Source organism: Pelophylax lessonae (genome assembly GCF_965119305.1).
Source record: "Pelophylax lessonae genome assembly, chromosome: 10".
Classification (NCBI taxonomy): domain Eukaryota; kingdom Metazoa; phylum Chordata; class Amphibia; order Anura; family Ranidae; genus Pelophylax; species Pelophylax lessonae.
The window spans coordinates 217,127,466-217,140,680 of NC_138777.1; the positions used below are offsets into that span (position 1 = coordinate 217,127,466).

Below are 13,215 nucleotides of genomic sequence, written 5' to 3' on the forward strand. Positions count from 1 at the left end.
ATTTTTTTTTTTTTTTTTTGTAATCCCCCAGCGCAACCTGCTTCGGACCCCCACAGAGAGAGAGAGACCCCAAGGGCTCACCACCTGATGCATAGAAGCTTCTACCGAACTGCTCTCAGCGCTGTCCTTACAGAACAGGAAGTCTTATGGATCGATTTACCCGGGTAAAGAAGGTGGCTCCGCCCCTTTACACGTCTTCCGGCACTCCCACCGCTGCTCCTCGAGGCAGCTGGGTGTATCCAAGATGGCCGCCGCCATACAGGAGACATTGGGCTACGCCAAAATGGCGGCTCCGCGCGGCCCACGGAAGCCGTGCGGCTGCATCGCTAATAGAGGACTCCCGTGCGATAGGTAGGTGCCCGATAGTATCACCCCTCTGCACGACTGTTTCAACAGTAACGCCAGCGGCGCCCTGTCTCCATCCTTGATCGACATCAGTCATGGATTCCTTAGTCCTTTTACAATATAGGCTTTCCTTGCAGCGACAGACTCATATATATTGTCAGCTCCCAAACCAAGCCTCCTGGAGTGGTATACCTTACTCACCAACTCACACTAGCAAGGGGGAGATATATGAAGTGTGTCACAGGATAGAGGGGAACCCGGGATCATGAGGGTCCGACCATCCCACGGAGGGGCCCGCGTCTACTCCCAAAACCCGACAGGGGGAGAGGGGGAACATTCTACTGACCATACCGGAACAGGCGGGCACCCACTCCTAACAGAACCCCTCTCCACCGAGGTAGGGGGGGGTGTCGACCAATATGGAAGCCGCGACTCAGTTTCCGAATGGTCGTAGGCGACCTGGCGAGACGTTTAACTCGCGGGGCCAGTCCCCGTCCAGTGGGACTGTCGCGGCCGACCCAGCGCGGAGTTAGGGCCTGCACGCGCTCGTAGGCCGGCTGGGGTGACCACTGGATCTCAACATCCAGCCTGTCGCCCAGCTCCAGCATAATTGCTTGAAGATCTCACAGGAACAAAAACTGGAGAGAAAAAGCGAACTAAAAAATATTTATCTAAAAAAGCTTGCCAGGACCAGAGATCCCAGCAAGGAACTTAGGTCCTTACTCCTGACTAGGCAGAAAAAAACTGACATCCTGTAGCAGGGAGAGAGAGGATATACCCTCTGGGACTGCCCCTAAGGTGTGGCCAGAACGTTTTTTCGTGCCTAGTGTCCTACTCCTGTAGGGGGCAGTATAACCCTACTGATATTAATCAAAGAGGACTGCGTCTGTCAATGAGCGACAGAGAAAAAGGTTTGCTCATTCTCACTGCTGTCAGAGAAGATAACCTGAATGAGAAATAAACACCCCAAAAGCATCTTAAGACCAACTGAACCTTTAATTTAAAGGGTCACTAAACCCACATCATAAAAAACTATAAAGAAATGGTGTATTACATGCTGTTCATACATACTCCATCACTAGGAGATTTGCTTCCTGTATTCTGCAAAAAAATCTCCCCCTTCTGTCTATGTCCCCAATTCAGCTAGGGATTTTGCAGCTGTAGTGGCAACTCTGCACATTCTCAGTTTTCAGCGAGTTTCTAGGCTGAGCATTTCCTCCCTATCGCATCTAAGCAGCCCATGTGACTATAGTGTTATGCATGTGGGCATATACACAGTGGTAAAGGTCAACCCACTCCCTCTCTCCTCCTCTGCCCCTTAAACAGCCAAACACAAGATTACCTGTAGATTGATGGAGGCTTCACCTCCCTGCTATTCTAAAACACAGGCTGGATGGGCGTGACAGCCTGTGACTAGCAGAAATTAGCCGACACCATGTTATTGTCAAAAAATAAAGATTTTATTTCAAATATATATTTGTATTACAGTTTGATAATATTTATTTTTACGTCGTACTCAAAAGGCTGTTTTTTTTTTTTTTTTTAAACGTGACTAGCAGATGACTAGAAGCTCCTCCTGCTTACGTTTCCCTGCAGACAGGCTTTATATTAATAAGGAAAAAGGTACTTCGATGTTTTAATTTTATTAAAATAATTACAGCGCCATCATCCAAATACAGAAATAGAAGGGACAATGTGCGTTAAGTATTACGTTAACTAAGCTAAATACACCCCACTTCAGTAAAATGTTTGCAAAGTCTTACAGTTAGAAAGCAGCCATACCCGGAGTAGACCATTGTTTGGGTGGAAGCAATGGTCTCCCTGTAGAGGTGTTAACCCCTCCCCCCCTCTTTGCTAGACAGAAATAGAGTTCTCCATTAAGAAAGGAGCATGAGTTTATTGGAGAGCTTTAGCTCTGACTTAGCAGAGGGCGTCAGACCTCTACAGTAAAGCCCATGCTTTCATATAAAGCAAGGGTTCTTTGTGGCATACTGGCAGGAAACAAGTTTTTCTCCACAGCAGGTGGAAAAAAGGATTCACACAAATATTATTTTGCAGATTTAACCTAAAAGTTGAGGTGGGCTTTAAAGCAGAACTAAACCCTTGAATTCCTTTGTAGCCAAACACAGTGCACTCTTTGCTTCTATTTAGATCTACCAGCGCTGTGAAGCTGCACATCAGATCAGCTATGACACCGGCTATTTGGGAGCATGAAATTTCAGTTGAGAGTTGACATAAACCCACTGGCAACTGTGACAATCAATAGAGGTGCACCTGGTCTGGAAAACTATAAAATTGGTACGTTTAGTTCCACTAAGTTATACCAAGCAGGTCCACCCAAACAGTAAGCACCCACACTAACCAGACCCAGCTCACCTGCGACCTGGCTTTAGCAAAGAGCACATCCACTTCATCCAGGATCAGATGGCAGAGCCGCTGAAGAAGTAGTCCATGGTGCTCCATACACCTCAACAAGCAGTGTGGAGTTGTGATAACCAAGCAACCTTGTCATACAAAAATAAAATAATTACATTATTGGCCAAAGTATAAATTCACTAAGAGTGTGAATAAATTCAGCAAATCGTTCTCTCTCCAATTAGAAGGGTTTTAGTGTGTTCTGGGAGGTATACAACAAAGAACTTTCTCACATACAAATTTCTTTAAAGCTGAACTTAATTTCAACTGCATATTAATGAGTCTGCTTTACATCCACCTAAAGTCCAGGACAAGTCAACCACAGAAAGATTTGTAGGTGTGAATCGAACTCACATGGTTTCCGCAAGTTGAGGCCTTCAATTTCTTCCTTCGACTGCCCCACCAGCACCAGCATGGGGTTCACCAGCTGGACATTTTTGCTGTAATCCATAAGAAGATTGTATACCGTGTGACACTTGTCCCATGAAGAGCACAACACGATCGCATGTGGCTGAAAGACAACATCATAACCATTAAAATGGAACAATGCCACCAAGGCATGGCTAAGAATGCTGCTTCCACAGACACAAGCACAAAAATGCCTTAAAGCCAAAACTGCCATCAAAAATGATATCTATTTGCGTGCAATATTGCAAAACAAGCTGTGCCGAGAACGTGCACTCCCGCCACAGTCACCAGTGGCTAATCACGGCGGTCATAATCCTCATGATCATAGGACCCGCCCCCTAAAACCCCTTAAAAGGTCAGGAGGCACGCGTTTTTTTTTATTTTTAACTGAACATTGTATTTACTGGAAGGCACGTTTAAAATCCCATTATTTATGTTTCTCTCTGCACCTGATGCTCAAGTTGAAAGATAGATTGTTGAATAAATTGCATCCAGTGTGAAGCCCCCGTTCACACAGGTGCAACTTGTCATGTGATTTGACAATTCAAAATCGCATGACAAGTCACACCCTACTGTTGGCAATGTTCATGTCGCAGCAATTAGGAAAAAAGTTCCTGCACTATTTTTCGCTGATTTTATTGCGACCAGCATAGACTTTAAAAACATGCGGAAGTAGAGGATTAAATGCAAGATAGAGGTGGGAAGAGCAGGCAGAGCAAGCAATAAACAGAAAGGAAGCGGAGACAGAAATGGGAAAAGAAAAAAGAAGGTAAGGAGGCAAGAGAGAACGATAGGTAGTGGAGAAAGTAAGGCCCCTTTCACACATTTTCATTTCATGAGTCACTTTTTCTTGCCATCCGTTGTTCATTCGATCAGTTTTTTTAACGGATGAAAAAAATTGGGATTTTTAACTTACTGTAAAATCCATTTCATTGATGTTCATTGACGGACACAGCTCCTGATCTTAACCATTAGGTTTATACTGCCCCCTACAGGAGCAGGACACTAGGCAGAAAAAAGTCTGGCTAAACCCTTGGGCAGTCCCAGGGGGTATTCTCCCTCTCTCGGCTATAGGTACTCAGTTTCTTTCTGCCTAGTCAGGAGTAAGGAGGAGGAGCTGGTGACCGACACATACTGAAATGTGAAGGTAAGCATCCTTGATGTGGATGGGGGCAAGAAAATCCCCCTGATGCAAGGAAACCACCACCATGCGAATGGACTCCATTCTGAACTTCTGCAACCGCACAAAGCAGTTCAGCGCCTTGAGGTCCAGAATTGGACGCACCTTGCCTTCCTTCCCGGGGACTGTAAACCGGTTTGAGAAAAACCCCTGAAAACGTTCCGAGGTCTGAACCGGGACAATCACCCCTTGAAGTAAAAGTTCTTGCACTGCCCCCAAAGAGTCTGAAAGCAGACCGGAGACAGTCGCACGTTTGAAGGAAGAACCTTTCCGGAGGGTGAGAACAAAACTTGATCTTGTAGCTGGACCGGATGACCTCGTGGACCCACTTGTCTTTGTACCAGGGAAGTCCACGGGTTCGGGAAGCAGCAAAGACATCTCCCTGCTCCAGATAAGGGTGACGGCTCACCTTTATGCTGAAGGGGCCTTGTCCGCAGGTCTGCAGAAGCCCACTCGACTTGCCAGACCAAGTTCGCTTGAAACCTCCAGAGGAGGCTCCGAAGGGCTTTAATCCCTTGTCAGTCGACCCTGAGGGACAAAAAAAACTTTTTAGGAGCCGAGAAGGAGGGCCCATGTCTACGATGAGGGTCCATGCCCTTAGTAGCCTGCGGTAGAAAGGTACTCTTCCCCCCTGCAAGACCTTTAATTATGTCACCCAGGGTAGCACCAAACAGGCGATCCCCTTGAAAGGGAAGATCAGTCAAGGCCTTTTTAGAAGTCTGGTCCACAGACCAGCATTCGAGTCAAAAGAGCGACACCAGGGCAATAGTGAATATCGGCCTCAGTGCCAAAACCAGCCAGGGTGTACATATTGCGGGCCACAGCCTCCGTCATCCTGTCAGCTGGGTCCTTAAAGGCCGGGGACTCTTCAACCGGAATCATGGTTGCCTTGTTTAATCTGGAAACCGGAGGGTCCATCACCGGTGGAGCAGTCCAATTCTTAAGAGACTCCTCACAGAGGTATCGCCTAGCAAATCGCTTAGGGACCCCCAAGGGGATGCTTTGGATGTCCCCACTCTTTAGTGACAATTCTGTCAAAATAGGAGGAGGGGAAAGGCAACACCTTTGCCACTCTTGATGGCTTGCGAGTGCCAAAGGGAACCAGTACCTCCGTCGCAGCTCCATCTTTAGGGTCTCAAGCACAGATACAATCAGTGTGACCACTAGCGCCATTTTGTGAGCGGCTGCTGAAGCAGAGGAATTATCCTCACTATCTGATGATTCAGCGGGCGTGGTTGCAGACCCAGCACGGTGACCCATGTCCGTAGAGGCCAAATCAGATTTAGGATCTGATGAGACAGATGAGGCAGGAGAAGTCGGGGGGCGAGTTTTGCCAGCCTGTCGCCCAAAAGCCAACTCCACCCAGGACACAAAGGATTCCAGGACCGCCGTCAGTGCATCAATGGATGGTGAGGACCCAGCGGGACCCGAAGCCTCAAAGAGGGGTCAGGTGGGGAAATGTGCTCCAAAGAATCCATGAGTCACCAGCGGGACCCCGCAAAAAAGGGGTAAAAACACTAAGGGACAACCTCCACCGCTCCGGCAGCACCACTCGGTTGCCAGTCACAGGGCACCAATCGATCCTCAGCAGAGAGGGAGAGGGAGATCCCCACCAGACAGAAACCAGGCAACACAGCCACCCGGAGAATCTGCACTGCACGAGCGGTGATCAGGAAGTGAAAAGATCCAGAAGTCAGTACCAGGGGATGAGGAGGGGCTCCCACAGCTGAAAACGACACGCCCAGAAGGCTCCACAGACATGGCCTTCGCTGTTTTCTATGGCAAACTACCACAAAATTGCAGACTGACTACACAAACATGGCCACCGGTCTACAACAAAGTGGCGGCACCACAAGGCTCCCAGACAGGATCTTTAGGCCTCACCCACTACGTACAGCACCACGGACAGCCGATCAGCCAATTGCCGGCAGCGCACCTCAACCCCCCAATCATCAGCCACCCACACAGCCCCTGCATAAGTGGATGGGGGGGGGGGGGCAGATAAGGGGGTGCCTAGCCGAAAGGAGGGGAACCCGGGGGTCCAACCATCCCATGGGGGGCCCCATGTCCACTCCAAAACCCTCCAGGGGGGAGAGGGGGGGACAGCTACTCACCATACCAGGAACAAGACAGGCACCGCTCCAGATGGAACCCCCGCCATCGAAATGGGGAGGCTGTCAGCCAGGAGGAAGGCTGCGAATCGGGTCGAGACCAAGTCGTATGCGACCTCGCGAGGCGTTTAACTCACAAGCTAGACCCCATCCTGAGGAGCTATGCCGTGCCGGACCTAGTGCAGAGCTGAGGTCTGCGCACGCTTGCTGGCCAGACTGAGATGTCCACTGGATCTAGATTATTCAGCCCGTCGCAGTCCGGCAGTTGATTGTAGATCTCATAGGAAAAAAACAGGAGAAACAACAAAAAGTGAAAAAATTTGCCAGGACCAGAGATCCCAGAAAGAAACTAGGTCCTTACTCCTGACTAGGCAGAAAAAAAACTGAGTACCTATAGCAGAGAGAGGTGGGAATACCCCCTGGGACTGCCCATGGGCATTGCCAGACTTTTCTTCTGCCTAGTGTCCTTCTCCTGTAGGGGGCAGTATAACCCAATGGTTAGGAAGATCAGGAGCTGTGTCAGTCAATGAACGAAAGAGAAATAGGGCTTTCATCCGTTCAAAAAAAAATGGATGTTGACGGAAGCAGATGAAAACATATGTAAATGAATGCTCATCCATTTACATCCATTTTTCCATAGGAATGCATTGATGTCTGTTTTTCAACCGTCAACGGACGGATGAAAAACGGACGAACGGTCCGTATGTGTGAAAGGGGCCTAAGAGCGAAAGATAGGAAAATGAGAGTGATGCAAAGAGGAGAGAGAGGTGGGAAGAGGAACAAGACATAGGGGTTGATTTACGAAAATTGAAGGCAAAATCAGCTTCCAGTTTTTTTGTCAAAGCTTAATTGAACAAGCTGGAATTAAAATCGGATTGGCTACCATGCACAGCTGCACCAGAGTGCTCACTCTCCAGTTATAGCAAATCAACCCCATAGAGATTGCAAAAGGAAAGCGATCGGAGAAGCGGAGAGCAATAGGAGAAAAGTGCTCATGTGGCACACAGATTAGTCCAGTCAAATAAAGAAGATGCTCCGAACGACAACTTCTTAAGTGTATAAAAGACACCTGTCCCCAGAATCTCTTTCTGCATTCAAACCCACCATCATGGGCAAGACCAAAGAGCTGTCAAAGGACATCAGGGACAAGATTGTAGACCTGCACAAGGCTGGAATGGGCCTCAAGACTATCAGTAAGTAACTTGGTGAGAAGGAGACAACTGTTGGGAGTGATTATTCGCTAAGGGAAGAAATACTAAATAACTATCACCCTCGGTCTGGAGCTTCATGCCAAATTTTGCCTCATGTGGTAAGGATGATCATGAGAAAAGAGAGGGATTAGCCCAGAACTATACAACTGCATGATCTCAAGGCAGTTGGAACCATAGCCACCAAACAAACCATTGGTAACACAATACACCACCATGGATTGAAATCATGCAGCACCCGCAAGGTCCCCCTCCTCAAGAAAGCACAGTACAAGGCCTGCTTGAAGTTTGCCAATTAACATGTAAATGATTCAGAGAAGAATTGGGAGAAAGTGCTGTGGTCAGATGAGACCAAAATTGAGCTCTTTGATATTGACTTACCGTGTTTGGAGGAAGAAAATGCTGACTATGACCCTCAGAACAGCATCCCTACAGTCAAGCACGGAGGTGGAAACATTTGGGGCTGTTTCTCTGCTATAGGTACAGGTCGACACTGCTGCATTGAGGAGCCAATGGATGGGGCCATGTATAGTAAAATCTTGCATGAGAACCTTCTTCCCTTAGTAGAACACTAAAGATGGGTCGAAGTTGGGTCTTCCAGCATGACAATGACCCAAAACATACCACCATGGCAACAAAGGAGTGGCTCACGAAGAAGAACATTAAGGTCATGAAGTGGCCTAGCCAGTCTCCAGACATTAATCCTATAGAAATTTTATGGAGGGAGCTGGAAATTTGAGTTGCCAAGTAACCTTAAGGATATAGAGAAAATGTACAGTGCCTTGCGAAGTAGTCGGCCCCCTTGAACTTTTCGACCTTTTGCCCCATTTCAGGCTTCAAACATAAAGATATAAAACTAATTTTTTGTGAAGAATCAACAAGTGGGACACAATCATGAAGTGGAACGAAATTTATTGGATATTTCAAACTTTAACAAATAAAAAACTGAAAAATTGGGCGTGCAAAATTATTCAGCCCCTTTACTTTCAGTGCAGCAAACTCTCTCCAGAAGTTCAGTGAGGATCTCTGAATGATCCAATGTTGACCTAAATGACTTATGATGATAAATAGAATCCACCTGTGTGTAATCAAGTCTCCGTATAAATGCACCTGCACTGTGATAGTCTCAGAGGTCCGTTTAAAGCCCAGAGAGCATCATGAAGAACAAGGAACACACCAGGCAGGTCCGAGATACTGTTGTGGAGAAGTTTAAAGCCAGATTTAAAAGATTTCCCAAGCTTTAAACATCCCAAGGAGCACTGTGCAAGCGATAATATTGAAATGGAAGGAGTATCAGACCACTGCAAATTTACGAAGACCTGGCCGTCCCTCTAAACTTTCAGCTCATACAAGGAGAAGACTGATCAGAGGTGCAGCCAAGAGGCCCATGATCACTCTGGATGAACTGCAGAGATCTACAGCTGAGGTGGGAGACTCTGTCCATAGGACAACAATCAGTCGTATACTGCACAAATCTGGCCTTTATGGAAGAGTGGCAAGAAGAAAGCCATTTCTTAAAGATATCCATAAAACGTGTCGTTTAAATTTTGCCACAAGCCACCTGGGAGACACCAAACATGTGGAAGAAGGTGCTCTGGTCAGATGAAACCAAAATCAAACTTTTTGGCAACAATGCTAAATGTTATGTTTGGTGTAAAAGCAACACAGCTCATCACCCTGAACACACCATCCCCACTGTCAAACATGGTGGTGGCAGCATCATGGTTTGGGCCTGCTTTTCTTCAGCAGGGAAAGGGAAGATGGTTAAAATTGATGGGAAGATGGATGGAGCCAAATACAGGAACATTCTGGAAGAAAACCTGATGGTGTCTGCAAAAGACCTGAGACTGGGACGGAGATTTGTCTTCCAACAAGACAATGATCCAAAACAAAGCAAAATCTACAATGGAATGGTTCACAAATAAACATACCCAGGTGTTAGAATGGCCAAGTCAAAGTCCAGACCTGAATCCAATCGAGAATCTGTGGAAAGAACTGAAAACTGCTAAACGCTCTCCATCCAACCTCACAGAGCTTGAGATGTTTTGCAAGGAGGAATGGGCAAAAATTTCAGTCTCTCGATGTGCAAAACTGAGAGAGACATACCCCAAGCGACTTACAGCTGTAATCGCAGCAAAAGGTGGCGCTACAAAGTATTAACTTAAGGAGGCTGAATAATTTTGCACGCCCAATTTTTCAGTTTTTTATTTGTTAAAAAAGTTTGAAATATCCAATAAATTTTGTTCCACTTCATGATTGTGTCCCACTTGTTGATTCTTCACAAAAAAATTACAGTTTTATATCTTTATATTTGAAGTCTGAAATGTGGCAAAAGGTCGAAAAGTTCAAGGGGGCCGAATACTTTCGCAAGGCACTGTAGATGAAAGAGTGGACCAAAATTCCTCCTGAGATGTGTGCAAGAATGGTAAACAACTACAAGAAACGTCTTTCTTCTGTGCTTGCCAACAAGGTTTTCTCCAAATACTACAGAAACCATGTTTTGCTTGGGAATCAAATACTTCTTACTCACTGAACTGAAACTCAATTTATAACATTTTTATTGGTTTTTTTTTCTGGATTTTTGGTTGATATTCTGTCTCTATCCATCTTTAAAATACACTTATGATAAAAATTAGACACTTAATTTGTTTGTAAGTGGTCAAACTTACAAAATCTGCAGTATATGTCTGCAGGAGGAGACTGCGAAAGCTAGAAAAACACATTCTTACCCCATGTTTTGCTGGCAGCACTTTGTAAACCGCTGATGCACAGTTAAGGTAAGTCAGAAGAGGCGGAATATAATACATGGGGTTTGAGTAACCAGGAGTGATGACAATTGTGTCAGATCCTTCAGCGATCGGAGCCCAGCAGTATGATTCTGTCAAGTTGGGTCCGCTGTAGCCAGTCGCCATCAACCTCTGGAAAAAAAATACAAGTCTAATATAGTTGCATGCTCTTTGCAAGATTCTACACGGGGTGTCTCTACCTGTGCTGGTTATGTGATCAACTTTTTTTCTTTTTTTCCTACAATTCTGCCCCACATTACCCGCTTTCCGACCAGCCGCCACAAATGTACTGCAGCAGGCTGGCTCCCACAGGCAAACCGCCGTACATGCTCCCGCCCCCGCTCGTCCGCATGCTCCCGCCCCCGCTCGTCAGCCGGGAAGCCAGTGCGTGTGTCAGGCAGTTCCAATTGCTGCCTGACACCGGTACTCTCTCCCCGCTCACAGAGAAGGACGGTCTTCTGATGTAAACAGAGCAGTCCGTCCTTCTACCTGGGATAATCACAGAGACTATGTGATCCCGCTATATAGGATCGCATGTCTCCATGGTCATCTCACAAGCCAACCCCCCCACAGTTGGGATCACTCCCCTAGGCTTACATTTATCCCCTTTGATCACCAGCAGTATTAACTCCTTCCCTGCAAATGGCATTACAGTAACAGTGCATATTTTGGGGTCCCCCCAAAAGTGTCTAAAATGTCAGTTAGGGGTCCGATCTGTCCGCCGCAATGTCGCAGTCCGGCAAAAAAAAAAAAAAAACAATCACAGATCGCCGCCATTACTAGTAAAAAAAAATAAATGACATAAATCTTTCCTGTAGTTAGTAGACGCAATAACTTTTGCGCAAACCAATCAAAATAAGCTTTTTGCGATTTTTTTAACCAAAAATATGTACCAGAAAACAAATTGGCCTAAAATGTTAATTTTTAATTTTTGAAGGTCATATAGCAGAATGTGAAAAATATTGTTTTTTTTCCCCCAAATTGTCGCTCTTTGTTTATGGCGCAAAAAATAAAAATTGCACAGGTGATCAAATACCACCAAAAGAAAGATCTATTTGTGGGAAAAAAAGGACGTAAAATTTGCTTGGGTACAGTGTCGCACGACCACGCAATTGTCCGTTAAAGTAACGCAGTGCCGAATCGCAAAATAGGGCCTGGTCACATTAAGAGGGCAAATCCTTCCGGGGCTGAAGTGGTTAAAGAGTGTTGGGCTAAGGCTCTGTTCACACCTAGGGGTTTCAGAATGTGGGCAGAAACACAACGATGCTGCCCACAATTCCCAAATCTAAGCAAAACGGGAATGAAGAGATGAATTTAACGGTTTAGCAGTGTTTGGCGTTTATTTCATTAGCCAGAATTTGAAATTATTCTGGCCATTAAAATAAACGCGGAAGTGCTAAACGCGCCACGCATTTGGGTGCGTTTGACAGCGTTCAGCGTGTTTTGTGGTCAAAATTCCCTCCCCTGAACGTGATTTTAGGGAGCTCAGAATAATACCTCTAAACTTCCCTGCTACTAAACTGCTAAAAACGTCCTATTGTGCTTGGACACATAGGATAACATTAGGGGAATTCAAATGGCACAAAAACAAAAAAAAAAAAAAACGTGAGTTTAATAGCAGTAGTGTGCATGAGGCCTAAACCTTAAAGAGCTCATTCAGGAATGGCCACACATTATTACATAGACACAGTTATGCATCCATTTACAATAGCCTTACCCTTTTGATTCCAGAACAAAGAAGAGCAGATTCCAAGGTTTGATAGGCTGTTAAGGTTTGGCTGACAAACACTGCTTCCTGAAATTTTCTAACAGCCTTTGGCTGCTAAGACATCAAATAAAGATAAACATGTTAGAATCATATATTCAAACCGTTCCAACTACTGGTACATGCATCACCTCATTTATTGTTTACCCTAAATGCTACAATCATCAGAAAATGTTCAAGTTTACCTATAAAAGATTGTATTTGCCCCCTACGGGGGTTTACTTCTGCTGGCTCAGGACTTTTAAGCCCCTCTAGTCTTGCGATGACTAACTAATGGCACTTTTCCACTGCAAGTACCGGCTCGGCTCTACTCGGGCCGGTTTGGTTTTCCACTGCATTGGAACGGTTCGGTACGGTTTGGTATGGTTTGCTTTTCCACTAAGTAGTACTAAAGAAAGTGGGTGGGATAACAATGATTCTCTGCCCAATCAGTGGCTAGTAGTGACAAACAGTCAAAACTGCATTCAAAGGATATGGTACCGGTACGGCCCTGTTGGAACCACAACTGAGGTGGTACTGTTTAAGCGAGCCGTACCGTTCGGTTCCATGTAGTGGAAAAGCACCGCCGTACCGAACCATTCCAACACCGTACCATGCGGTACCAGCAGTGGAAAAGCACAAAAGCGAGCCGAACCGTTCGGTTCCATGCAGTGGAAAAGCGCCATTAATGCAGAGCTCCACCCAAAAGAGGAAGCTCTGCTTGTTTGCACCCAACGCTGCCACAATTGCCACTTTTTTTTAGGGGGGAGGGGGATGGGGGAAAGCGGGTACCTGGTTTTAACAGGTACCTACTTCCACTTTGATAAGATCGCTGCACGGCAATCTACATAATTTCCAAACCCTCCTCCTTACCCTGCTGCCTTCTGGGACACACAGAAGGCGGGACCATTCAGAAAACGCAGCGTGACTCGCGCATGCGCAGAAGGAAACAGGCTATGAAGCCACAAGGCTTTACTTCCTGTTTCCCTTACTACAGATGACGGCGATTGCACCCAAA

General features: G+C 46.1%; 1 protein-coding gene across 1 annotated transcript in view; it reads right to left on the reverse strand.

Annotated features, from left to right (window-relative positions):
• TDRD12 (tudor domain containing 12) overlaps window positions 1–13,215 on the reverse strand; it is a 146,052-nt gene that overhangs the window by 87,420 nt on the left and 45,417 nt on the right. Inside the window, exons 11-14 of the mRNA XM_082271054.1 lie at window positions 12,171–12,275; window positions 10,397–10,585; window positions 3,115–3,271; window positions 2,722–2,849 (exon numbers count right to left, since the gene is read on the reverse strand). Coding sequence (XP_082127180.1) covers window positions 2,722–2,849; window positions 3,115–3,271; window positions 10,397–10,585; window positions 12,171–12,275 — 579 coding nt within the window. The remainder of the gene's footprint in view (window positions 1–2,721; window positions 2,850–3,114; window positions 3,272–10,396; window positions 10,586–12,170; window positions 12,276–13,215) is intronic.